This window comes from Lycorma delicatula, chromosome 1 (genome assembly GCF_047948215.1).
Source record: "Lycorma delicatula isolate Av1 chromosome 1, ASM4794821v1, whole genome shotgun sequence".
NCBI classification, from domain to species: Eukaryota; Metazoa; Arthropoda; class Insecta; order Hemiptera; family Fulgoridae; genus Lycorma; species Lycorma delicatula.
The window spans coordinates 11,400,179-11,426,928 of NC_134455.1; the positions used below are offsets into that span (position 1 = coordinate 11,400,179).

The 26,750-nt window shown below is 30.7% G+C and overlaps 1 protein-coding gene across 2 annotated transcripts in view; it reads right to left on the reverse strand.

Annotated features, from left to right (window-relative positions):
- Positions 1–475: 475 nt before the first annotated feature.
- The window catches only part of LOC142326983 (uncharacterized), a 32,477-nt gene continuing 6,202 nt past the window's right edge, over positions 476–26,750 (reverse strand). The window contains exons 1-4 of one of the 2 annotated variants that reach the window (XM_075369830.1): positions 23,783–23,864; positions 16,975–17,159; positions 7,587–8,017; positions 476–1,653 (exon numbers count right to left, since the gene is read on the reverse strand). In XM_075369830.1, coding sequence (XP_075225945.1) covers positions 1,083–1,653; positions 7,587–8,017; positions 16,975–17,133 — 1,161 coding nt within the window. In that variant the 5' untranslated portion in view covers positions 17,134–17,159; positions 23,783–23,864 and the 3' untranslated portion in view covers positions 476–1,082. Of the gene's footprint in view, positions 1,654–7,586; positions 8,018–16,974; positions 17,160–23,782; positions 23,865–26,750 lie in introns of those variants that run through there. The other variant, XM_075369754.1, reaches the window with a different exon arrangement.

The following is a 26,750-nucleotide window of genomic DNA, read 5'->3' on the forward strand; positions in this document are numbered from 1 at the left end:
AAAATATTAGTAATATTTATTTTTATTTTAAAGATCAATATTATTTTTTAATTATAATTACATCTTAAAATATAATTTATGCTACGAAAGTAACTGACTGATGTTAAGAGTCAAGACTCAATTTTTTAATAAAAAAAAAAACATTTCTTATCATCCAGTCTAATAGAGTACACAAACCGACTAGATATATTTTAATGAATTTTTACTTATACACCCTACATACATAAAAATTGCAAAAAATTGCAAAAAAGCAAAAATCATCTTTTTAAGATCTTTTTAATCATCTTTTTAAACCATCTTTTTAAGCATACTATAATTATGAAACAAAACGCAGATTAATAAATTATTAAAAAGCTTTCCTATCGACGGAAATAATAAGACAAATCATTCCCATACTTTCCTGTACTATTTTATTAAATGAATTTTAATTTAGGAGTAGTGGAATTTTTCACTTAATGGTACAAAGAAATTCACATTTCCATAAAAAATACTGTAATTTATTTGTACGACTTGAAATAATTTTTCCCAAATATTGTAAACGACAATAAGTATTATTTTAATATATACTATAACAAAATTTATATACTTATTATATTAACCTGCAATTTAATACAAAATTTCAGATATCAAATCTTAAATGTATGATCAGCATTATATCAGCGTATCGATTGAAGTAGCAATCTTGTATCGTGCAGCAGTGATATAATATTATTTCTACTGTTTCTTAATTTTATAAACAAAGAGAACCTTTCCTTAATAATCAAGTTTTAAACACTTAAATTCTGTAGTGAGTTTAATTTAGCCTCTTGTATCTAAGTACAAAATAGATGAAATAATTTTTAATCGCAGTGTAAGAAATGTGAAGAAACTTTTGTTTTTCTTGGTGTTACAGAATTAAGGTATAATATAATAATAATTTAAAATAAAATCTGATTATATTTCTCTTGAAATTGATAATTATTCATTAAAATTATTTGTTTTAATTTATTTATATTTTTATTTTTGTGAAACAAATCGCTAATATTTTTAAAAGAACAGTATTGATTACGATATATGAATTAAAACTTTTAACGGACAAAGCATTAACTTTGTTCGTTAAGTTGGTCCGTTAGCTTTCGTTGTATTTTTGCTATTTCCAACTTGGTACCTTTTAATTTACTTTCAATTTTGTCAAAAGCATCCTCAGAGTTGGTTTCATATTTAGTAAAATATTTATTAGTAACAATTATTAATTTAGCTAGTTCGTTCCCATTAAATATACCTTCTATAAATGGACCGACTGCGGAAAGCGATTTAGACGTTTTTTCTAAAACATCTATTGGTATATAATCGTCTGATGTTTCTAATTCTGACAAAAGTATTTTGAGATTATAGGAGTCAATATTTAAATCGATCGCAGTACTAATAATGTCTTCCATATAAGGTGAAATAATATTACGACCCTGATAATCGATTATAATATCTACAACATCTTTCAAGGTCCATTTGTTAGGATTTTCGATGAGTTGATGTAATATTCTTGCTTCTAAAAGATTATTTATTAATGAAATTACTTCCTCTAAGTTTGTCGGTTCTTCAGTAGGTTTGTCCAGAAAACCACCACTTCTGCATAACATATCAAATATAAAATGTGGCGATTTGGTCGGTAGATCGCTGAAGAAAAGAAAAAAATAAATTGAGCTATCATAAGTCATTATACTTATATAATGTTGCATTATAACTTATATAAATAATCATTGTCTTATCATAAATAAATAAACAACTAGCTGTAGCAAGTAGTAAGTTACTACCTGAAAAAGAATTAATAAGCAGATATTTTTGTTTATAATTTGGCTACCTTTCATGTTTTATTGAACAACTTATTTAAAAAAAGCAACGATAATACACTTTGATAAAAAAAAATTTCGATTTTTTTTCCAAGTTGATTAAGAAACTTTTCTCTTCCTCAGAATTGATTGAAACATATGTATAGGTTTAACAGTTACAAGATAAACATCTACTTAAAGATCCTTAAAGATCTACTTTCTTCAGAAAAATATTAATAAAGAAAAAGAAATCGTAAATCCTTTTCAGAATCAGCTAAAATATTTAAGATAAAAGCAAATTATTAAATGAATATTAATGCGTCTTTTTTATTATAATAATTGTCTTAAAACCCATTGCAAGTTTTACAACTTTCGTGACTGTTAAATACAACTGACCTGGATTGACGTAAAAACGTTTGGTGGGTACCTCAGTAAAAAATAATAAATTTCTAAAAAGTGAATCTTTTCAAATTTCTGACTTAGATATAGAATTCTACAAAATATTCCAAGGAAATTTCATCAGTTTTATTGACATTTCATTTGTTTTTAAGGAATTAAATATTTTCTTTGCAGTAAGTATAATTCACAAGTAGACCGTGATAAATATTTGTGTAACCTTAATCAGAGAAATGTCCTATTTTGAAACCACCGTAAAAAATATATTATTTTTATTTTTTATAATGGGAGAATTTAAAAAACAACTGTTTATTTCCATTTGAAACAATATTTTATGATCGAATGGTTATGTAAGATTTTACTGGGTTCAGAATTATATTTTATTGGAATATTATTTTTCTTTTTTCTTTGAAAACTTAAACATAATTTTGTATGTGCTGAATGAAAAATAATTAAATACGTTATTTATTTTTTTTGGGTTTTCTACAAAAGAATAACATTTTACGCTTTATTAAAATCATGGATCTTTAAAGAAACTACAAATAATGTTACTCAAAGAAAACTACTTTTTTTAGGTCAGGGGTTTCCAAACTGTGCGCTGCGGTGAGCCGCAGATATATAGTAAAATCTTCATAATTAATTGAACAAAGATATTTATATTTGGTCTAACTTAACAAAGAAAGCGAGAAGTTAAAAATATCTAGATTTTTTGTGTAGTTTTTTTACTTGATTCTGTATAAAAATCAAGTCACCGGCGCAGAATATTCTAACGAACGCCAGTCGGCAACGCTGCGCGTTCTCGACCGCGCCGTATGATCGCTATAGATACGTCGAGTTGCGTAGACTCTTCGCGACAGATTTGGACTGTTGTGGAAGATCTTGCGGAAAGCATACAAGCAAGCATTGCCGGCTTGATTCAGTCAATCGGTTTTTAGTCTAAGTCTAGTGAAATCAACCTCAACGCTTCATATATATAAACAGTGATATAAATTAGTTGATGTAGTATAGTTAGTGTTATATTACGTCTTGTTCGTTGTCTTTGATAAATAGTTTTGTGATTTCTTGCTCTTCTGTCTTTAATGATTGACCGATTTTTGAAAGTAATAAACGTAATAGTACAGATAAAGAAAGTATGTCTTCCACCACTGACACGACTGTGAAGAAACGAAAGAAAAGATTATCTGAAGCTTTATACAAAAAAAAAATGATATGGACACCATATGACTTCCACGTACACCTATTAAATTCCATATACACATTTTTTGCTGCACTTCATTTAAACTTATTTCATTTGAAAGAGAGATACGATCCTCCAATGCTTTATTAAAGTGGACAGTTACACAATTGAATTGTGGTGGACACCATATTGCATCTCAATTTTTGTGGTGTCCGTATTAGCATTTTATATTAGTTTATATATTAATTTTATTTCACGTCGCTCAAGTAATTATGTGAAGTGAGAACGTGTCGGATCCATAACCATTCACACATCGGTTCCAATCCGACTTCATAAACATATATCTTTTTTTAACTTTTTATTTTAATTTAAATAAATTGATTTATTAATTAATAATAATTATAACCTCTGTAAAATGTTTTGAATTAAAATGAAAAGTACATAAAATTTTATTTCATTAATAACTTCTGATTTAAAAAAATTTTTTTTTGTTATTATTGAATTATTATTTATTGTAATGTTTTTTTTTTTTACAATCAAAGACTAATAAATCAATATATTTTTAAAAAAAATCTAAAAAAAAAGAGATGAAGTCTGATTTGAACCAATGTGCCTTCACAGTAAGATCTGGTGATCTTGGAGACAGTGATGTAATCCTCCAATCATTAGGTCCCACACAGCTGATCCATCGTTGAGGTATTCTACGGTTCAAAAATTCTCGAATGTACAGACTCCAGTTAGTCGGTGCTCCTTCCTGCTGGAAAATGAAATCTTCCGAATCGGTCTCTAACTGAGGGAAAAACTAGTTTTCAAGGATATCGAGATACATTGTTCCCGTAATAGTATTTTCTAAGAAAAAAGTGGATAATTCACCTTTTCCCGAGAAACTGCACAAAAAAACTCTGAGAGAGTCTCTCTCATGCTGTACAAATCATGTGTCTTCTTAGTACCCCATATTCTAACGTTGAGGTGGTTTACCTTCCCACTTAAATAAAAGGTAGCCTCGTCAGTAAGTTAACAAGCTTAGTGTTAGTAAACACTAAGCAAGTTAAAAAATTGTCATCTTTTGCCACCTTGTTAAGGACGAATTCACAAAACTCCACACGTCGTTGCTTGTCATCTTCGTAAAGAGATTTCAGTAACTGAATTCTGTACTGTTTCATAAGCAAAAATCAACGTAAAACACGGTAGATAAACATTCTGGGAATGTATAGTTTTCTACCGGCTTGGTGAGTTGATTTTCGGGGGCTATGTGAGAAACTAACGCATGCGCTCCATATCTTCGTCTGACTGAAGGGGTCAACCACTTGTTTTCCCCTAATTCAGAAAACCTGTGTATTTAAATTTTTCATACCATCGCCTAATGCTGAGCGGAAGCAGGTTCAGCATCATATTCACTACGTAAATCACACTGAACAGTAATTACTGGTTATGAAATTTTTAAATCGGATGATTGTTTTATGTACACGTCGGTATTTCTCATACCGATCACTTGGCTGTTCTCATCTCCGTTGGAAACAACCTCTTATGAATAATTCCTTATTAACCACCAGAGATTTTAGTAAAGATTCTTTTTTTTTTTTTTGACTCTAAAAAGCAGTTTTGAAGTTTCTGTTATTACGTGCCCTTGCTGGTGAATGGAGTCAATAATCTATTATAGATGCGTTTGAATCCCCATTTTGGTAACCGTCTACAATAGTCGATTTTTGCTTCAAAGTTAAGATATTTTTTGATAATACGTAGATATAAATTTGTATTACATTGTTGTACACAGTAATAAAAAAATCTGCGACATTAAAAAAAAAATTGCTACTGAACTATTATGTTGAAAAAATACAATATGAAAATTTAAAAATTGAAAAAATCTATGTGATTTTTATAAAATTGCCTTAAAATCAGATTAATGTCTTAGTTTGTTATTATTATTTTATACAACAGGATAAGAAATAAACAACCTCAAAAATATGTCCATAGAATTAATTTTTGAAGTAACAATTTCATCTTAGTTTGTTTGTAATCAAATACAATACGTTATTAAAGTTTAATTTAAAAAAAAAATTCCTAAAATTTTGTCTAATAAAAATATTTATTAAGATTAATAATTACGTAATGAAAGATTACGTAAGATTAATAATAAAACAAAAGTAATGAAATGTAGTAGAAATAACAAAGATGGACCGCTGAATGTGAAAATAGGAGGAGAAAAGATTATGGAGGTAGAAGAATTTTGTTAATTGGGAAGTAAAATTACTAAAGATGGACGAAGCAGGAGCGATATAAAATGCCGAATAGCACAAGCTAAACGAGCCTTCAGTAAGAAATATATTTTGTTTACATCAAAAATTAATGTCAGGAAAAGATTTTTGAAAGTGTATGTTTGGAGTGTCGCTTTATATGGAAGTGAAACTTGGACAATCGGAGTATCTGAGAAGAAAAGATTAGAAGCTTTTGAAATGTGGTGCTATAGGAGAATGTTAAAAATCAGATGGGTGGATAAAGTGACAAATGAAGAGGTATTGCGGCAAATAGATGAAGAAAGAAGCATTTGGAAAAATATAGTTAAAAGAAGAGACAGACTTATAGGCCACATACTAAGGCATCCTGGAATAGTCGCTTTAATATTGGAAGGACAGGTAGAAGGGAAAAATTGTGTAGGCAGGCCACATTTGGAGTATGTAAAACAAATTGTTGGGGATGTAGGATGTAGAGGGTATACTGAAATGAAACGACTAGCACTAGATAGGGAATCTTGGAGAGCTGCATCAAACCAGTCAAATGACTGAAGACAAAAAAAAAAATAATTACGTATATATTCTTGGTTTAAAAATTAAGATGAAAGCCATTCTTAAATTATAAAAACAATAAAATTATTGTAATTGTACATTATAATATATTGTGTTGTTACGTAAGTGGAAACAACATATATTAACGTATTTCAACCTTTCCTCCAATTAAAAAATTCTAAAATAAAAGAAAAAAGATAATTAGATAATATAAGACATGTTTTTCTTTTGATAAACCCAATTGATTATTTTCAAAATTTTACGTTAGACTAGAACCAACAGAAATTTAGATATGCTGAAGAATGAATTAAGAAAACGGATACACAGCAAGAAGTGAACATAATTTATCAGAGTTGAAAAACAAAAAATAGAAATAAAATAATACACAAAAAGAAATTGAATAATTTCAATTAGAAATTGAGACTCTAGATGTGATGAAAGGAAGAGAAAAGAGGTTTCATCAGATTGATGATATCAAGGTGGAAAGAAAATACTGGTAAACAGAAATGTTGATAAAGGGTTGCCTTGGATCACTACTGGAATACGCAGATTTTTATTAAAAACAAAGATGTTTGTTTATAATTTTTAATAGCGTTTAAGGTATCTAAGTAAAAAATAGTAAGGTATCAAGTAAAAAAAAAAAAAAATGTTTATAATGTTTGTGCCCTTTTCACATGTCAATTTACGTCACTCAAACGACGAGATTTTATTCTAACTGGTGTATATGAACGAGGAAAATAAAGTGGAAACTAATAGAGTTTTATAACTAAAATGACCTAGAGTGATAACAAAATCGCTGAACGTGGATGTATCTAAACCTGTCCTTCCTTTATTTTCTATTTTTCTATTAGTAAGAATCAGCTAGGTTTTATCATCTGGTTTTCATTCACTACGTTAAGAGGTTGAAGTTTATTAATGAATAAAGTTTTTGCAAAAGATCTGTTGTTTGCCACAAAAAATTAACCTTTTTTTAACTTTCTTTTCCTGATTAGCCTCCGGTAACTACCGTTTAGATAATACTTCAGAGGATGAATGAGGATGATATGTATGAGTGTAAAAGAAGTGTAGTCTTGTACATTCTCAGTTCGACCATTCCTGAGATGTGTGGTTAATTGAAACCCAACCACCAAAGAACACCGGTATCCACGATCTAGTATTCAAGTCCGTGTAAAAATAACTGGCTTTACTAGGACTTGAACGCTGTAACTCTCGCCTTCCAAATCAGCTGATTTGGGAAGACACGTTCACCACTAGACCAACCCGGTGGGTTACAAAAAATTAACCTAATAGCAATTACAAAATTTCTTTATAAGTTTGTTTTCATTAAATTATTTCAAATATAGAAGAAAATTATTTCTCACTAAGAAATTAAAATTATATTACAGATAATGATTTTTTTTTTATGTACACGTAGTAAAATTATACCTTTTAACGTATTTAGGTTCAAATAACTCCTTTTTTAACTTTTGTTTTAGCTCGTACTGATCAAGCAATCTAAAAATCTGTTTAAGTTCTTTGAAGGTACATAAGGCTGAAGGATTAGTTTGTCTCCAGAGCAGGTAATTATCAATTCTTTTTTTATACTGGTTTACGTTTTTAATGTTTAAATTAATTTCATTGATTAAGTTAATTTCAAATTTTTTATTATAATTATTTGGTTGTAATAATTGATTCCACCATTTACCATCAGCATAGTGAGCCATACTTATTATTTCCTGTAAACTAATATCTGGTTTCAATTTAAATAAGTTTTCGTAATTAACTAATTTCCAATTATGAACACCTGTCGCTTGAATAAAATTGCGATGGAAATTACTTTCGCTTTCATATCCTCTTTGTTTAAGTGTTTCTGTTATCTGCAAACATATAAAGATTATGAATTAATTATTATTGTAGATGTTAAGTTGAGGAAAGGTAGCTGCACCACCTCCTCAGAATTGAAAAATCTTTTGATTACCTTGTAAACTATTTAAACGACTAATCGAATAAAGGTTTTTACTACAGCTTTTAAAATTCATACCATAACGATTTTAATCTCTCTTGTAACCCTTTTCAATGATTAAAGATGGCTCAGTTTTAAAAAATTTGTATTTAATAAATACGGTTCGATCGGTCAAAGATTAATAGTTTACAGCATTAAATAATTTCCAACGGCCACAATGTAACAAAAACATAGTAAAGAAATAAAATAAAATCATCACAACTAAGGTCATAATTTTTAGGCGAGGATTAATTATAATAAAGTTAGGCTTTTCTCAAAAATAATTCACTCAAATAAAATACCGTTCTCCTAAAATTACCCACCCAAAGTAATAGAGATTTGACCACCATCTGAAAAAATCGGCTCCAATTTTATAGTATGTTGGTTTAAGTAATGTTTTCATAGAGTACGTAATATTCTTAAGAGGAAAAATTTATTGGGTTTAAATACATTGTTTTATAATTTTACAGAAACTTTTTTTTGTACTGTTATTTCCACTTCCCTTTAAACAAAGGGAAACAATAAAATCACATTTAAATAATTCATGAATGGTTTTTGCATGTAGAAAAAACAAAAACTGTACCAAATATGATTATGATTTACCAGTTTTCTTCTCTTTCTTAGATTTAAACCGCAGTTTTCGAAACCGATACAAAATATTGTGATTAAAAAATAATTTTAATATCGTAAATCATGGCTAACTAATCGAGACAGATGGTGAATCTTGTTTTCTAAAGTTTTGAGGGGATGAATATCAAAGATAATAAAATAACTGAACATAAATACAACTTTTTGGAGATTTTTATTACAATAGGCGTTGTATAATATTGCTTTAGTTGACTGTTTGATTTGTGAAATTATCTTTGTGAAGGAGAATTAATTTCTGACCTAGTTACTTATTTCAGAGGGAACATTTTAAAACTTGTTCTATCTATCCGACCTTTGTCTTCATTTACAGTATCAACTTTTTATACATACTTTTATTACCAGATTACTAAACCTTGTCGTCTTTACCAACTAGATATCTTTGTCGTCATGGCTTTATGGCAAACTAGATATCTTTTTACGCAATTTTGTGTAAACCGTTTTTAATAATCAGTTCATCTAAACAACTCTTCACTTTATACTTCATCGACCCATCTTATCTTCAGCATCCATTTATTTCATCACATTTCAAAGTACTCCATTATTTTCATACCTGGTTTTCCTATCTTCTTTATTTCGTTGCCATAAAGTGGTGCACTTACCACTAAAAACATTTTTAAGAATATCATTCTAGATTTTATATCCATATCTGATAAAAGCATATCTGTTTTATATAAATACTTCCCTTGCTCGTGCCCGTCTGCTTTTGATCTGTGTTTCGTACACCATTTGAAATTTTAATACTCAAATAACAGAACTCTCTAATTCTGGGTAAATTATTTGTTCCTACCTCAATATTTCATTCTTCTTCTTCCTTAATACGCTTTATTTATTACCTTTTTCAATTCGTTCTACTTAAAGTAAATTAATCCCCTAGAAATAAATCTGTATCATACAGAATTTCTTGTAATTGTTATTTAGCTTCTGCCAACAAATCTCTATAGATGTTTAATCTTAACAATCTTACTTTTCTCATTAGATGGTTATTCTTTCTCAAATTTTCTTTTAAATTCCTTATTCATATAAGAGTTGAGAAGTAATAAGAAAGAAATGACGCACTAGATTCACTCCTTTCTGAAAAAAAACAATATCTGAGATTGCCATTACTTCCTCTAATGACAATCAGTTAAAAGATTTTTGTGCAGACTGTATCTGCTCTTCTTATACTTGAGTATAATCCTTATTTAAATATTTTACATATTTTCTTCTATTCTACGTAAAGAAAATTCTTTCTCTAGATTTCGAGATGTCATCATTAATCTACGGGTATGAAAAGTAATTAATTAATTTTTTAAATAATATAGATACTTTTAAAAATCAGACAAATAAATGAAAATATTTGATTACTCCTCACTGCATATTTACTTTATTGAGCTAAAGAAATATACCAATAAATATAACGAGCAATTCTTAAAACAAACACTTCTTTCACACCTTGTTTTACATACTGTAAGAATAAAAAAAAGAAAAAATAGAAGAAAATACAGATATATTTAAATAAAAAAAGCTGTGAATGATTTACGATTTGCCCACTAAAAATTACAGAAGAACTGCCCACTAAAAAAGATAAATTGATGAAAATTTGTATACTCGTTTTTCTTACGGTGGAAGTGGAAGTGCCCACTAAGAAAGAAATTTTTGAAATTCAGAATTTCAATCAAAGGATTAAAATAGAGTAACAGTAAAATCTACTGTTCTTAATTTATCAGTAACTACTGAAGATATGAACTTGATTTTGGTGTGTGTGATATTCATGTGAATACCTAAAACCCACTTTTTAGATTTTTCTAAATTCGACCTTGGAAGTGGTGAAGAAAGGTAAAAAAAAAATTGAATTATGATTGTATATTTTACTCATTTCCTCCTATATATTAAGCGCGATATTTACTAGATTGAGGCTTACAAGTACTCTTTAGATAAATATCTAAAATCCATTTTCGGGATTCTGAATTTTGACTTTTTAAAAAGTGTGTCGGTGTATGGCGCCGCGATTAACCAAATCAGGTATTATCAATTTTACTATATGTGCGGCGTGACAGGCTGTATTTGACTCTAGTTACTTGACAAAAAAATACACAAATTAAAAAAAAAAACAAACGGAAACGAGTTCGGTCATCTCCTAATGGTATTTATCGGTTAACGCTAAGAACCAGGTAAAAAATATTTTTACCCGTACGAATGACGGGTAACTAGCTATAACTAATATTTTTTAGATGGGGGCTGACTAATTTGAAACCCGAATTCTTTAGATCACTCATGTTTCCGGTACTATACTGACTAAAGTGTTGCTCTGAAGATATGACAAAACATTGATATATTGAATAAATTGAACGTGCTTTAATTTTTATTTATCATTATTATTCTCCCAAGCATGAAATTAGTGAAAATGGGGATCTGGTTAGATCGGAAGAGCGAGTGAATCGAATCCTGACCTGCTAAATATCGCCTGACCGCACCGGGAAACGTAAGTTGCCCGGTGTATAGCATCGGCGAAGCCGCGACTGAAATTTACATAAATAAATTATGCAACATGTTTAACATATGGATTTTTTTTTTTTTTTTGTCTTCAGTCATTTGACTGGTTTGATGCAGCTCTCCAATATTCCCTATCTAGTGCTAGTCGTTTCATTTCAGTATACCCTCTACATCCTACATCCCCAACAATTTGTTTTACATACTCCAAACGTGGCCTGCCTACACAATTTGTCCCTTCTACCTATCCTTCCAATATCAAAGCGACTATTCCAGGATGCCTTAGTATGTGGCCTATAAGTCTATTTCTTCTTTTAACTATATTTTTCCAAATGCTACTTTCTTCATCTATTTGCCGCAATACCTCTTCATTTGTCACTTTATCCACCCATCTGATTTTTAACATTCTCCTATAGCACCGCATTTCAAAAGCTTCTAATCTTTTCTTCTCAGATACTCCGATTGTCCAAGTTTCACTTCCATATAAAGCGACACTCCAAACATACACTTTCAAAAATCTTTTCCTGACATTTAAATTCATTTTTGATGTAAACAAATTATATTTCTTACTGAAGGCTCGTTTAGCTTGTGCTATTCGGCATTTTATATCGCTCCTGCTTCGTCCATCTTTAGTAATTTTACTTCCCAAATAACAAAATTCTTCTACCTCCATAATCTTTTCTCCTCCTATTTTCACATTCAGTGGTCCATCTTTGTTATTTCTACTACATTTCATTGCTTTTGTTTTGTTCTTGTTTATTTTCATGCGATAGGTTTTGCGTAGGACTTCATCTATGCCGTTCATTGTTTCTTCTAAATCATATGGATTTATGCAATATAAAAAAAAAAAAAATTATATGATTAATTAACAGAACCAGCTTCTTTAGTAAAGTAAAATGACTGGAACTTCAAAATAGCAAAGATAGACACGTAAAAAAAAAATGAACATTTATTTTAGCAAAATTATAAAATCTCATGTTTACTAATACTACTATCACTAATTATAGCACTAATATAAAATGAAATATAGAAGTAATTTATCTACTCTAAAACAAAAATTATCGCTTAAAATGTCTTTTCCAGTGATTTCTCTTTTCTAGCGGTTTTACTATATTCTTTAAATTGTAATATCAATAGTTTGTTGACTTAGAAATTACTTTAAATTATGTCTTCAGGACATGATATTCTTCTTGTTTCTTATTTTGTGATTATACACATTTTTGTTTAATTCTTTTCTTTGATTTTCAAACATTTTTGTGAATAGCGTGACATGTTTCAATAACATTAATTTTTGTTGATACGAAATTTTTAATCGACGTAAGGTACAGTGTATTGTGATTCGGAAGGAAAACTCAAAATTATAAACATCATTATTAAATTAATTAATCTATTTCCACAAATCAAAATAAGTTTACTAAATGTTTTAGAATAAGATAACTCTTGTTTGACCAAACTACAGGCAAAAATCTAGTGAATTTTCTATTCATAATATTACAAAACCCACGTTGAAAGTAATTCCTGAGGAAGTCTGGGAGAAATTCAGATTATTAGCAAGGTTGAATTTTTAGTGTAAAATGTAGCATCATTTCGCTGTAATGAGTATTTTTGTCTTGATTCTCAATATCCAACAAGCTTCAAACTTTCTTATAATTAATTAATAACCTTTTGCTAAATTGTGCACTATAAGACGGTTTTTCGAGAATGCAAAGTTCTATCAAAGTTTTGAGAAATTTCAGAATTATTGCATTGTTAAGATGTCACTGGTTTTTCAATAAAAATAATATTCATTTGTATTTAAATCATCGTTTAACAGTTACATTTAAAGAACGAAGTGTTTTGTAAAACTTACATTACAAGTTTTCTGCTAACGTCAACCTCTTCAAGGTAGTGTGTTACCTGAATTCAGTGCTTATTTTCTATTTTAAGCAACTACAGGCTAATGGCGATTATAGGAGCAGATGAAAATGAATTTTGTAGCCTGTAAAAGGCGTCAAACATGACTGGAATTAAAATCCAGGCCATTCCGGATAAAAGGCAGAGATGCAATCACTACGCCATAGAGGAAGGTGGAATAATGGGCCTAATTTTATTATTATATTGTAGCATTATGAAAAATATGTGGTTAAAGCTGAACAATTTTCAGAGAAATCTTTCCGAATGTCTTTTTTTTTGAGACGGATATATAGATTGAAAAAACTATCATACACTAAGTTTTATATCAATTGTTTTTTTTCTTTTTTGTCTGCGTCAAACCAGTCATTTGACTGGTTTGACGCAGCTCTCCAAGATTCCCTATCTAGTGTCAGTCGTTTCATTTCAGTATACTCTCTACATCCTACATCCCTAACAATTTGTTTTACATATTCCAAACGTGGCCTGCCTACACAATTTTTTCCTTCTACCTGTCCTTCCAATATTAAAGCGACTATTCCAGGATGCCATTGTTAAATAAAAATAGTAAATTTATTTCGTACTTTACAACCGGGTTAATCCGTTGTAAAATCTTTCTGATCATTCATAACATAATATTCCAAAATAAATACAAAGTTGTGCTAACGATAATGGCATACTTGTTCTAAACCAAGAAGTCGACCTCTGAATTAATATTCACGCAGAGTGGTGATGTCATACATAATATGTCTGTTTTGACTTTTAATTGCACAGTCACACAAAAATCCTCCTTCTCATAACTTGTCATAGAACCCTATACCAAATATATTACACGGGACGTTTCCTATTGATTCAAAATACTGCACTTTAAGCAGATTTATATACTCTAGGAGTATAACTTATAAAATTAATGAGTAAAAAGTAAAAATAATAATAATATAACCTTCAGAAAAATATAATTCTTCCCTAATTTCAAAATTTTAAAATTTATCGACTTTCAAAATTTATCGGATTTTGTAGTAATTAAAAATTACTGCAAACTACGTACAATTCTAAATAGTCGAAAATTAAAACAAGTATTGAATAATATTTCTTTGGTGATTTTTATTTAAAGTTGCTTTTATAATTAATTTAAGTTTATTTAAAAAATTTTCAGGCGTTTATCTATTTGAATAAAAACCTGGTTACAAAAAGGAAAGAAATAAGAAAATTGCTTCTTGATAAAAATAAGAAAAGGAGGATTACAGAGGCTACCCAAATAGACTACAGCCTTTTTTTTTCTTTTTCCTGTTTTTAGCCTCCGGTAACTACCGTTTAGATAATTCTTCAGAGGATGATATATGTATGAGTGTAAATGAAGTGTAGTCTTGTACATTCTCAGTTCGACCGTTCCTGAGATGTGTGGTTAATTGAAACCCAACCACCAAAAGAACACAGGTATCCACAACCTAGTATTCAAATCCATGTAAAAATATCTGGCTTTACTAGGACTTGAACGCTGGAACTCTCGACTTCCAAATCAGCTGATTTGGGAAGACGCGTTAACCACTAGACCAACCCGGTGGGTCAAATAGACTACAGCCTAGTGTGAACTAAACCACACTAGATACCGAAAATATTTAATAGTTTTACTTTTGCAACTATTGTAGAATATAACATAGGAAAAGTATTTCACTATTATCAAAAATGTCTTTTAATATGTATTTCTACCAGGGTACCTTGAAACGTCAGGTTATGGCTTACAAAAATATATGTGTATGCATGGAAGTATGAATTTATGTATGTATGTATGCATGCTGGGCTCTAATTCCCTTAATATTTCAAGAGAGGCGTAATATAGAACCTTAAATTTTACTTAAGGTTTGATTTTTACACATGGAGTACTGATTCTATTGAATTTTCTTTAAAAATCCGTCAAGAAAGTATGGTTAATAAAACGGTATGAGGTGTTTATCTCGATAAAATATCCAAATGGTAGGTTTTTCTTACGTTTTTTATTGGCTTTTGATGCTAGCATTATTTAAAGTGCTAGAATTTACTTTAATTTCTTCTATTGTAATTTTCAATAACTTCCTTTCACAAAAATTCTTCAAAATTCAATCATTGATTTTTTGTTAAATTAATTATTTTGTGATTAAATGCTTAATCATCAGATAAAGCATGTTTCAGGGCGCTTAAATCTCCTTCGGTTAAATAGTCAATAGAAATATTGTAATCCCGATTATGCAATAACAACAAAAAAGATATTCTTCATTTATCACCATGACATTTTTCGTTAAATACTTTTTAATAGTATTTAAAATTTGTAATCATTATAGCGCGATTGTTTTGGAAATTTATTTATTTTGTATTGTTTTACATAATTTAACGACTTACATTTAGTAGCGTTTCTATACTGATTTAAATAATAACAAATCACTATTTATTAAAATATATCATTTTCTGCTAATATCGTCATATGTTTTACATTGCTTACATGTAACAAATGTTGACGATTTTTTGATATTGATAATGAGAAAAAATTATATTATCATTTTCACCATCGTATAGACTGGATACCCTTTCTGGTACACAAAAGATTAGGCATTATTTTCTTGATGAATAAGATTTATTTAACCTCGAACTCGATCATTTAAAAATAAATTAATCTACATTTCATATCACATTTTTTGAAGACGAATAATTCGATATTTTCAATCCAAGGATCGAATTGCTAGATTAAGATATTTGAAATTCGACTTTAGCAAAGGTAATTCAAAACCGGACTGGTAAGATAAGATACATTCATTAACGGCTTTTAAGAATCTCATCATTTCTACTAAAATATTTTCTATTTTTACCCGTGGCCATCCGGCTTTCATCTCCTTACACTAATTTATCTGTTATAATTTATATATAAACAATTTTAGCGTGGTGTTTCATCTCATTTTTCTTTTCACAGAAAATCGTACCACACATAGACTGCAAGATGAAAAGCTTATTTTGAAGATGTCGACAAAATATTTTCTCTAGTATCCTTGAACATAAATCTAAGGAACTGCTCAACTAAGAGACCGTGAATGATCATTCCGGGTCTCACTGACTTTCAGTTAAAAGCCAACGGTTTAGTGTTTTACCGGCTATTTTCAAGGTTTTTTTTCTTTATCTGACCTGAGTAAATTAATATCTATTTGATATCATCGTTAGAATATGTTGCGATGGTTTGATCTTCAGGAAATAATTGACGTCCAGTGAAAGCATGTTACAATTTTAAATACTAAATATTAGTGGAAGAATTATTTTTATTTAGAATTATATTCAATTCCTGAAGCTAATTTATTTTTTTAAATAACTGTGTTAATGCAGTGATAATTTCTATAAAAATTAATAGAATATGAATATTTAAATTTGTATACTTTTATGAGTTTTTTTTTAAAAGTATTTATTTTTTCTTTCCATTCAGTCTATTATGAAAAGTTTTCTCTTTTCTTTTGTTCAACATAATATTATTACTCTTATTTTTTGTTTGATATTTTTTTTGTTTAATGAAATTTATATTAACTTTAGCTATTTTTTGTAGAAATAAAAAAATAAAATATATCGTTTTATAAATATTAACTTTATATTTATATTATAATATTATTATAAATTTTTATACATTCATAAAAAAATAATTAAGGACAGCATTTGAAAAGTTTTATATGTTGTGAATAAAATAAAAATAGATTTAAACTAAATGTACACTTTTGTAAAAATTTTAATTGGCCCGCGGTGTGTCTGAGTGTTAATATGTATGGCTTCTATAGTTTTCGTCTACTTATCTAATAAATCATGGATATATGTTACCTTTCGAACTTCTTCTTCATCAAAATAAAATTTTCTATCCGGTTTAAATAAGGTTTCTTCACATGCCTTTTTCGAGGTTACATAAGGACAGGTATCTTCTGTATGTACTTTATTTAAGATAAACATAAATAATAATATTGCAAGGAAAAGTGTTCTCATTTTGAATTTCTTACTGAAAAATCTTACTGCAACAGATAAATGTAATATCGATATTAAAATATTATATGACATACAATTTAACAGAATATTTTAGCTTTTTTTTTATATTTATTTTTTTACAATTAACAAGTAAATGACTAAGTCAACTGACAAGTCTGTTCATTATTTATCTGAATGGTATATTCACCTAAATATAAAGTACAAAGTTGTAGTAAATTTAAATGGTATTCAGGGTATAATATATTATTTTAAAATTTTGTTTTACCAACATTACAGCATTAACCATAATTTTTAAATATACGGGGAGTGATACATCTACATATATTCCACTTTTAAAATATACTTCTAAAATCATATCAAAAATCAAAAAAGATTTTCCATCTTAAACTTATGTAGAATTTAATTTTGGACTTTTCTCTTGATTATTTTTTATTAAATTTTTATACTTCTTGTATCATGATTTTATCATAAAGAAGTATAAAGTTCAATGTAATACTAAAGGTTTCGCCTGACGCTGAATGAAATGTTGTAGTTAAAAATCCTGTCTTCAAAATTTTGTAGGCAAATCCTCGTACTGAAAAATTCATACACTTGATTTATCAACGGGTTATTAAGGACAACGAGTTGAATAGGCTTGTTCCTCTAAACATTCTTGGGTTTCGATGCTAAATCCTGATGAGATTAGCAAATCGAATAGTTTTTTCTCTATTTTTTACAGTAACTTAATTTCTATTAAGCAGACACACAATTTCGATTAGTTTGTCAGCTATGTCCTAAAAATACGTACATTGTGGTCGATTGAAAATTTTCTTCTGATATCTAAACAGACTGTACCAACTGTATCGAAATAACTATTAATTACTGAGAATCGTTACACGCTAAATTTAATGCTAATTTTGCATTTAATTTAGCATTAAAATTTAATGCAAATTTAAATGCTAAAATTTAATGCAAATTTTTTTGTTATTATTTGCTATCAAATTATAACAAAAAAAATTCATTTCTGCTTAAAGGATTCAAAAAGACACCAAACTAAATAATGTCAACAGATGTAAAAATTATAAAAAAATATTGCTGAAGGAACCGAACAGATGATAGATAAGTATAATTAGGGTGTTTTTATCATCTTAGTTTCATCGAAACGTTTGTAACGGAATATATTTTTGTTTTCATATTAACGATTAGATCATTAATGGAATAATACTTTCTTTTACCTTTTTAGCCTCCGGTAACTACCGTTTAGATAATTCTTCACAGGATGAATGAGGATGATATGTATGAGTGTGAATGAAGTGTAGTCTTGTACATTCTCTGTTCAACCATACCTGAGATGTGTGGTTAATTGAAACCCAACTACTAAAGAACACCGCTATCCACGATCTAGTATTCAAATCCGTGTAAAAATAACTGGCTTCACTAGGACTTGAACGCTGTAAAAATCGACTTCCAAATCAGTTGATTTGGGAAGACGCGTTAACCACTAGACCAACCCGGTGTAATGGAATAATATTGTATTCAGTTGTCTTGTGGAGTGAAGAATAAACAATGTTAGTGATTTCGTCATGTTTTTGCGTGTCATGTCACATAATCATTACTCATATTAGTCACCGTATAATTAATTAGTTATCTAGTACTTATGAACCAATGGTTTATAAATGTATAATATTATGTCTTTCAGTTGTATTAAAACATTTGATCTTATCGTATGATCACTCTTCTGTTATTGTGTTCAATTTTTTTGTTTCTGTTATTTATTTATTCTGATGTTATTTAACGGTAATGTAATTTTCATAAATTTGTTGGAACGAGAGTGTAGTTGTTCTGAGAGGATCTGATGGTCTGGATTGGGTAGTGATTACGAATAAGAAAAAGAACACATAAAACAGTACATCAGCATTATTTGAAGTTTGTTTAATTTATCATTATACTAGAAACACAAGAAGAGAAGACTTAACTGAGAATAATTATTACATTCACAAAATAAACACAAACGGGAATTCAGACATATAATTTTATTTTATTTTTTATTATTTTTTTTTATTTTTTATTTTTTTGTTCCCTACTCTCCCCGACCGGATATGCATTTAAGTATACTCAGTCGAGGAGAGTGTCCTTCTACTCAAAGGGGGCGTCCCCCACCCACCGGCTTTACATCCGGCACGGCAGGTTGGCCCCCCGGTCTTGGATCTTTTGTTTTATTTTTTGCCTGCCTCTAATTCCCTACGTTAGGGCCAAGGTCCGGCGATGCCGTCCCCCAGCCCCTCCGCAGGGAACCAGGTCTCGGTCTTTACGCCTATGCCTCTAAGACACACCGCCGGCCGGGACTCGGTCTTTTCTTTTATTCCCATCTCCCCTGGAGTTCTCCCCCTTCGCAGGAACCCGGCGCATACCAGGGCATACGGGCCCTCCACGGAGAGACTGTTCACCCTTCCCTACTTAACTTAATCACAGTCTACCGCCCTCTTCTTCCTTAGTTCTCAGGATCTCTCCAGCAAACCTTCTGAACCAGTCCCAGTTCTCTTGATTTTGTACCATCCAATTAATTAGATTATCCGGTGTTAATCGATTTGTTATAATTACCCTCCTGTTTTCAGCCCATCTAGGACATACAAATATATTGTGCTCCGCATTATCTGTTTCCTCACAATAAACACATTGTGGTATGTCCCTTTTTCCAATTCTGGCTAGGTACTGCCCGAAAAATCCATGCCCCGATAATAACTTTGTCATATAGAAGTCAACGTTTCCGCATCTACTTCCATACCACCTACCTACGTCAGGGATTAGATTAGTCTTCTAGTCCAATCCCCGACTCTTGAGCGTGACCATTCCAACTGCCATTCTTGCTCCAATTGAGCCGCTATCTCGTCTTGTGGTAATCCCTCATATCTAAGCATACTGCTTTTAATCTGCAGGTCTATTGGTAGAACCTCTGTTATTACGCAAAGCGCGTCATAGGACACCGTTCTGTAACTAGCGGCCACCCTCAACAGTGCAAGTCTATGCGCGCTTCTCAATTTTCCTTTATTCCGTTTAATACTAATTGTATGTCCCCAAACGGGGGCTGCGTATAATATCATTGATGTTGTTGCAGCAGTTATTAATTTCCTAGTTTCTATTTTTGGTGTTCCATGGTTCTGGAAGAGTCCTCTCAGAGCTTTGACCATTGGAGTGACCCTACTAAATATCATATCGATGTGTCTGCTAAATCTCAAATTTTTATCGAGTATGACTCCCAGATATTTTGCCTCATTGACTTGCATAATTGGCTCTCCTTTGATATTCAAATTTATACCTCTAATAGGTCTTCTGCCGGAAAGGGCAATACAACTGGACTTCCCTGGGGCTATCTGTAGTTTGGCTTCTTTGTAACCATTCATCTATAATTCCTAATGCCAGATTGGCTTTGCGTTCTAAGTTATCTACATCCCTATCCTCAACGAGGATTGCTATGTCATCAGCATAGCCAATTGCAGTAACTCCTTCAGGATAATTCAGTCTGAAGACTGCGTCATAAAAATGTTCCACAAGGTTGGGCCCAGCACAAAACCTTGAGGAACGCCACCAAACATCTAGAAAACTACCTTACCTTCCAAAGTTTTGATCTCAAGAAACCTTTGATGTAGATAGTGATTAACTTGATTTATTAGATATTCGCTTATTCGCATCTCATGCAATGCATCAATTATAGATGGCCAGGGTACTGATCCGAACGCGTTCCTAATGTCCAGCATTATCACTAGGGGGATTTTCCTGGTTCTCCAGGTACCGCTCCTGCTGTTTAAAGCCCAATTTTTAACTTTCTCTAAGGCATTTATGGTAGATCGGCCTTTTCTGAATCCATATTGTTGTGGATGTAGACAGCCCTTCTCCTCAAGCTCTGCCCTAAGCCTGCCTTCTATCAGCCTCTCAACCACCTTTCCCATATTATTAATAAGAGTAATCGGCCTATATCCATTATTTACCCCCGCCTTGGGTATACGACGAGCCTTACCGTGGTCAACATCTCACTTAAAAAAATAATCTAATTCTAGCTTATCCAACAATACAAAAATAGCCGTGAGCAGAAAGTAAAACATTAAATAAAGTCTTTAGAAAACTAAATTCTTGTAAAGAGTTTGACGCGACGATATATTATCTACAAAAAAAAAAAATTCACTGCACCGAAGCTAACACACCCAACGCATACAGAGAGCAGACTGGCGACAGCTGGTAACGGCATTCGCACACAGGTCAGAATTGTAAACCCACCGGGTTGGTCTAGTGGTTAACGTGTCTTCCCAAATCAGCTGATTTGGAAGTCGAGAGTTACAGCGTTCAAGTCCTAGTAAATCCAGTTATTTTTCATGGATTTGAATACTAGATCGTGGATACCGGTGTTCTTTGGTGGTTGGGTTTCAATTAACCACACATCTCAGGAATGATCGAACTGAGAATGTACAAGACTACACTTCATTTACACTCATACATATCGTCCTCATTCATCCTCTGAAGAATTATCTAAACGGTAGTTACCGGAGGTTAAACAGGAAAAGAAAAAAGGTCAGAATTGTAATAATAAACAACCTTGGGTTATGTTGTTTATAACACCATTCACTGATTTGTTGACAAACCCTAGTCCGTTTAATGCGAAATCGGCAAAACTGTGGTTTCTCGAACAACGTTGTGTCTGCGACCTTGACCAAAAACTGAACAGTAGTGCATTCCTAGATTTGTGCCTGTACGACTTGAGTTATACCATTATTTTGACATCATATCTAATACTGATTCAGTTAATGACAGTGCATAGTTGTTATTATCCCCTCCGAAAAAAAGGCCACCCGCGAAAAAAGCCCTTAATTTGTGCCGAAATCACATCATTTTAATTGCTTACAAAAGGGAATTACAGAACAACCTAACGGTGTTGGTTTCGGTTGTCATTAATAAAACTGCTAACATAAGTGGAAGTTGTGCTGCTTCAGTGTATAACGTGATTCGCGAGTATAAATCTGCTATTGAATTACCGATTCTTAAGAAAACAAAATCTCGTAGGTGAATTGAAGAAAGTTTGACGATTTTGATAAAAACGCGATTCGTAAAAAATTACACGAATTTTCTTTTCGAAACGAATTGCCTACAATAGAAAAAGTATTACGAGTTATAAATGGCGATAACAATCCACCAGATTTTCGAAGAATAACTTCTTATAGATTGTTAAAAAGTATGAATTTTAATTACGAAAAACGCGGATGGGAAGTGCTTTAATTGAAAGAGGTGATGATATCATTATATGGAGAAGACATTGCCTTACTGAAATAAAGAAAATAAGGCAAGAAGAGCGTGGAATATATTACATGGATGAAACTTGCGTCAACAAAGGCCACACGAAAAATTTCGTTTGGAAAGATAAAGCTGTGAATTGTCAAAAGAAGCGTTTTTGTGTGGCTTATCAAACGGTAATAAAGCTCCATCGGGTAAAGGTAGGCGTTTCATAATCATGCATTTTGGCAGTGATACCGGGTTTGTCTCTGGATTTTTTAATCTAAATTTACAGGAGACTATCATAACGAGATGACCGACACGTCTTTTGAGCAATGGTTTAGCGATATGTTACCACTTCTGGAAGATAATTCGTTTGTTTACTTAGACAACGCCCCTTATTATTTATGTAAAAAAGGCCATGTATTGGAAAAAGAATGATATCAAAATGTGCCTTAGTCCAAAAGGAGTGATTTTTGAAGAGGATGAATTTAATATCCAATTTTTGCAAAGGGTTTCGCGTATTAAAAGTAATTGTAGTTAGTATAAAATTTAGCAAAGTCGAGAGGTAAAACCGTGTTTCGATTACCACCCGACCATTGTGATCTCAACCCAATTGAGTTAATCTGAGAACATATTAAAAGTTATGTAGCGTCAGAAAATACTTCTTTTAAAATATCTGATGTTAAAAATTTATGCTTAAAATCTATCGACAAAAAAAGCCAGCAGGATTGGAAAAACTGCATAAAACATGTAATGGATATTGTTGAACCAAATTATTGGGAATTGGGTAATGTAACAGAAAACAAACTAGAACCGCTCATTAGTCTCTTCATACTGATAGCACTATGGATTTCTCGCTATCAGATGACGAAAACTGAATTGAATTTATTATTTGTTTATTATAATAGAAATTTAATGTAAAATATTACAGAACTTTTACTAGTACTGGACAATTGACAATTTAATAAATCAAGGAAACTACGTAACAATAAAATATTTTAATGAATAAAATAATACTCATGGGCAGTGGCGGCTCATAGCTAAAACTAGTAGGGGTGTTGCTCCAGAAACCTTTTTCTGGACCTTTTCAAGGTCATGATTAAAGTTTTCTGTAAAATAAAAGAACCGGAAAAAATGAATCAAATAGAATGGCTTGAAGCAGGATAATAATCTAATTCTACACTTTGTAACATTCAAGAATATAGTACTCGGTTTTTAAGCATAAAGTGTTTAAAACCCGTATTCTGTTTAACCGAATAAATAATAAAATGGCAATGTGTAGTATTTTTTAGTATTATTAGATAATAACTTAATAAAATGTCCACTTAAAAACAAATATAGTGCAATGGTGTTTAATTAAGGTTTATGTGTACACAGAAACAAATACATAATAAATGTTACTAATTACCTTCTATTTCGCCCTATCAGTGTGTTTTTGGGCAGATTTGGCAATCAAAGAGCTCTTGCTTTTTACCATCTTCTGACCACTACTGAAAAAACAACTAAACCACTTTTATATTCCTTCCATCGACTAAACTAGAAAAGGGAACAAACAAGGAACGTTCCAAACACACGTGGAGTATAAAAAAACTTTTTTCCACCAGCACACGGCACTACGAGAGCAACAGTGCTCTCTCTCCCTTGCAGCCTCACGTGCAGATACCTATGTGCGCATGCGCCCAACAGCCAAACACCACACCGCTGGAACTGTGAAGCGCACAGTACCACACAAATATTTTTGTATTTTTTTTATAAAGTGGGGGATGTCTACTGACATTAAGCTTAAGGATTATATATTATACAAGTATAAAGAAAGAATTCAAGAAAAAAGGACTCATTATGTTTATCGATAATATGAAATGAAAATAGGGGGTGCTGCATTCCACAGTGCCTATATGCGAGCCAACACTGCTCATGTGGCGAACAATATAAGAAGTATTTATTGATATTTAACTTTTTTTTTTTTGTCTTCAGTCATTTGACTGGTTTGATGCAGCTCTCCAAAATTCCCTATGTAGTGCTAGTCGTTTCATTTCAGTATACCCTCTACATCCTACATCCCTAACAATTTGTTTTACATATTCCAAACGTGGCCTGCCAACAAATTTTTTTCCTTCTACCTGTCCTTCCAATATCAAAGCGACTATACCAGGATGCCTTAGCATGTGGCCTATAAGTCTGTCTCTTCTTTTAACTATATTTTTCCAAAAGTTTCTTTCTTCATCTATTTGCCGCAATACCTCTTCATTTGTCATTTTATCCACCCATCTGATTTTTAACATTCTCCTATAGCACCACATTTCAAAAGCTTCTAATCTTTTCTTCTCAGATACTCCGATCGTCCAAGTTTCACTTCCATATAAAGCGACGCTCCAAACATACACTTTCAAAAATCTTTTCCTGACATTTAAATTAATTTTTGATGTAAACAAATTATATTTCTTACTGAAGGCTCGTTTAGCTTGTGCTATTCGGCATTTTATATCGTTCCTGCTTCGTCCATCTTTAGTAATTCTACTTCCCAAATAACAAAATTCTTCTACCTCCGTAATCTTTTCTCCTCCTATTTTCACATTCAGTGGTCCATCTTTGTTATTTCTACTACATTTCATTAATTTTGTTTTGTTCTTGTTTATTTTCATGCGATAGTTCTTGCGTAGGACTTCATCTGTGCAGTTCATTGTTTCTTCTAAATCCTTTTTACTCTCAGCTAGAATTACTATATCATTAGCAAATCGTAGCATCTTTATCTTTTCACCTTGTACTGTTACTCCGAATCTAAATTATTCTTTAACATCATTAACTGCTAGTTCCATGTAAAGATTAAAACGTAACGGAGATAGGGAACATCCTTGTCGGACTCCCTTTCTTATTACGGCTTCTTTCTTATGTTCATATCTTACTTTATATCTTATATAACATATCTTAATTTATTTAAAATACATGTATAATTTTTTGTAAAGTATAATAGCACGTGGTTACTGAATATGAATGTCGCGTTGTTTCTTTAATATGCAGTTTGTACTTCAACTCTATAAGCTAACTGAATTTGGTTGTTTTTTTAATAATAGCAATAGTTTGGTTTTCTGAAAATCAATAATAGTTAAATTGTATGCTTTGTTATTATTATTATTATTTTTGTTATATTTTATATTGGTTATTCGTAGGCAGATTACATGAAAATGAAAAGAAAAAAATGAAATTTTTCTATAACTTTAGTAATTTTATTTCTATTTAATAAATGCAATTTTTTATTTCAAATGGGAAGTTTTTAATATGTAAAATTCTTATAAATAATCCACTTCCTGAGCCTTTTTCCAGTTAGTCCAACTCCATCCATCATGTCATGAATTAATGAAGTTGAACCCCAGCCACATGATGAGATGAAGGACTGCTGTCCAATCACGACTACTATATAATGAAGAAGATATATACGAGTACATACGTATATATATATATATACTTTTTTTTATAGATTCGTTTTATAAAAGCATTTTGTTTTAGGCGGTTTATTATTTGAATACCTATTAAAAAAATAGTATTAGGAAGTTTCATGGCAAATTTATTTATTTATTTCATAAACTGAGGAAAAATAACTAAATCTTAACAAAATTTTATTAGTCGTTAAATGATATTCAATAATTTTTAATATCTTGTCACCCACATTACCAGATATTCCACAAGATGAATTACAAAGTCCTTCAAAATTAATGTAATCTTTTTTTATTATAATAGTAATATATTTAACATTTTTTTTGTAATTTCAAAATTTAGTTTTATTTTATTTCGGAATGTTGGAAACGTTGGCCTTACCGGCCTTTGCTAAGTTTAAGTGTAATATAACGTTATGTTACATTAACAGCAGATTGTCTATCCTTAATAATATCTAACAAAGAGGATAAAATACAGTAAATGATAAATACAGTAAATTATCACTGGGGAACAAAATATTTTTTTTTTTGTCTCAGGAAGAAATATATGTGATTCTGATAGTATTTTTCCTCCTGAATTCAAATATGAAATAGGTTTTTCCTCATCATCCAAGGTTTCCGAGAAACAGGAATTTATAATTTCAAACATATTAATACTTTCTGCATCCTTAACTACACAATATTCAAACATTTGACTCACCTAGAAAGTAAGAAATGACGATTTTCTACTATATTTCGTCTGTTGAGCATGCTCTTACTAAAATAATCGGCCAGCATATTAGGATTACATTTGCCTTGGTACCTCTTTTCCATAACTGAAATCTCCTCATAAAAGTGTTCGCCGTGCTCATCGATCACTGCGTCAAGATTTTCCGGGAAGAAATCTAGGTTTGATTGCAGGAAGTGTACTTTTAAGGACATATTACAACCCAAATTTTTATAAGA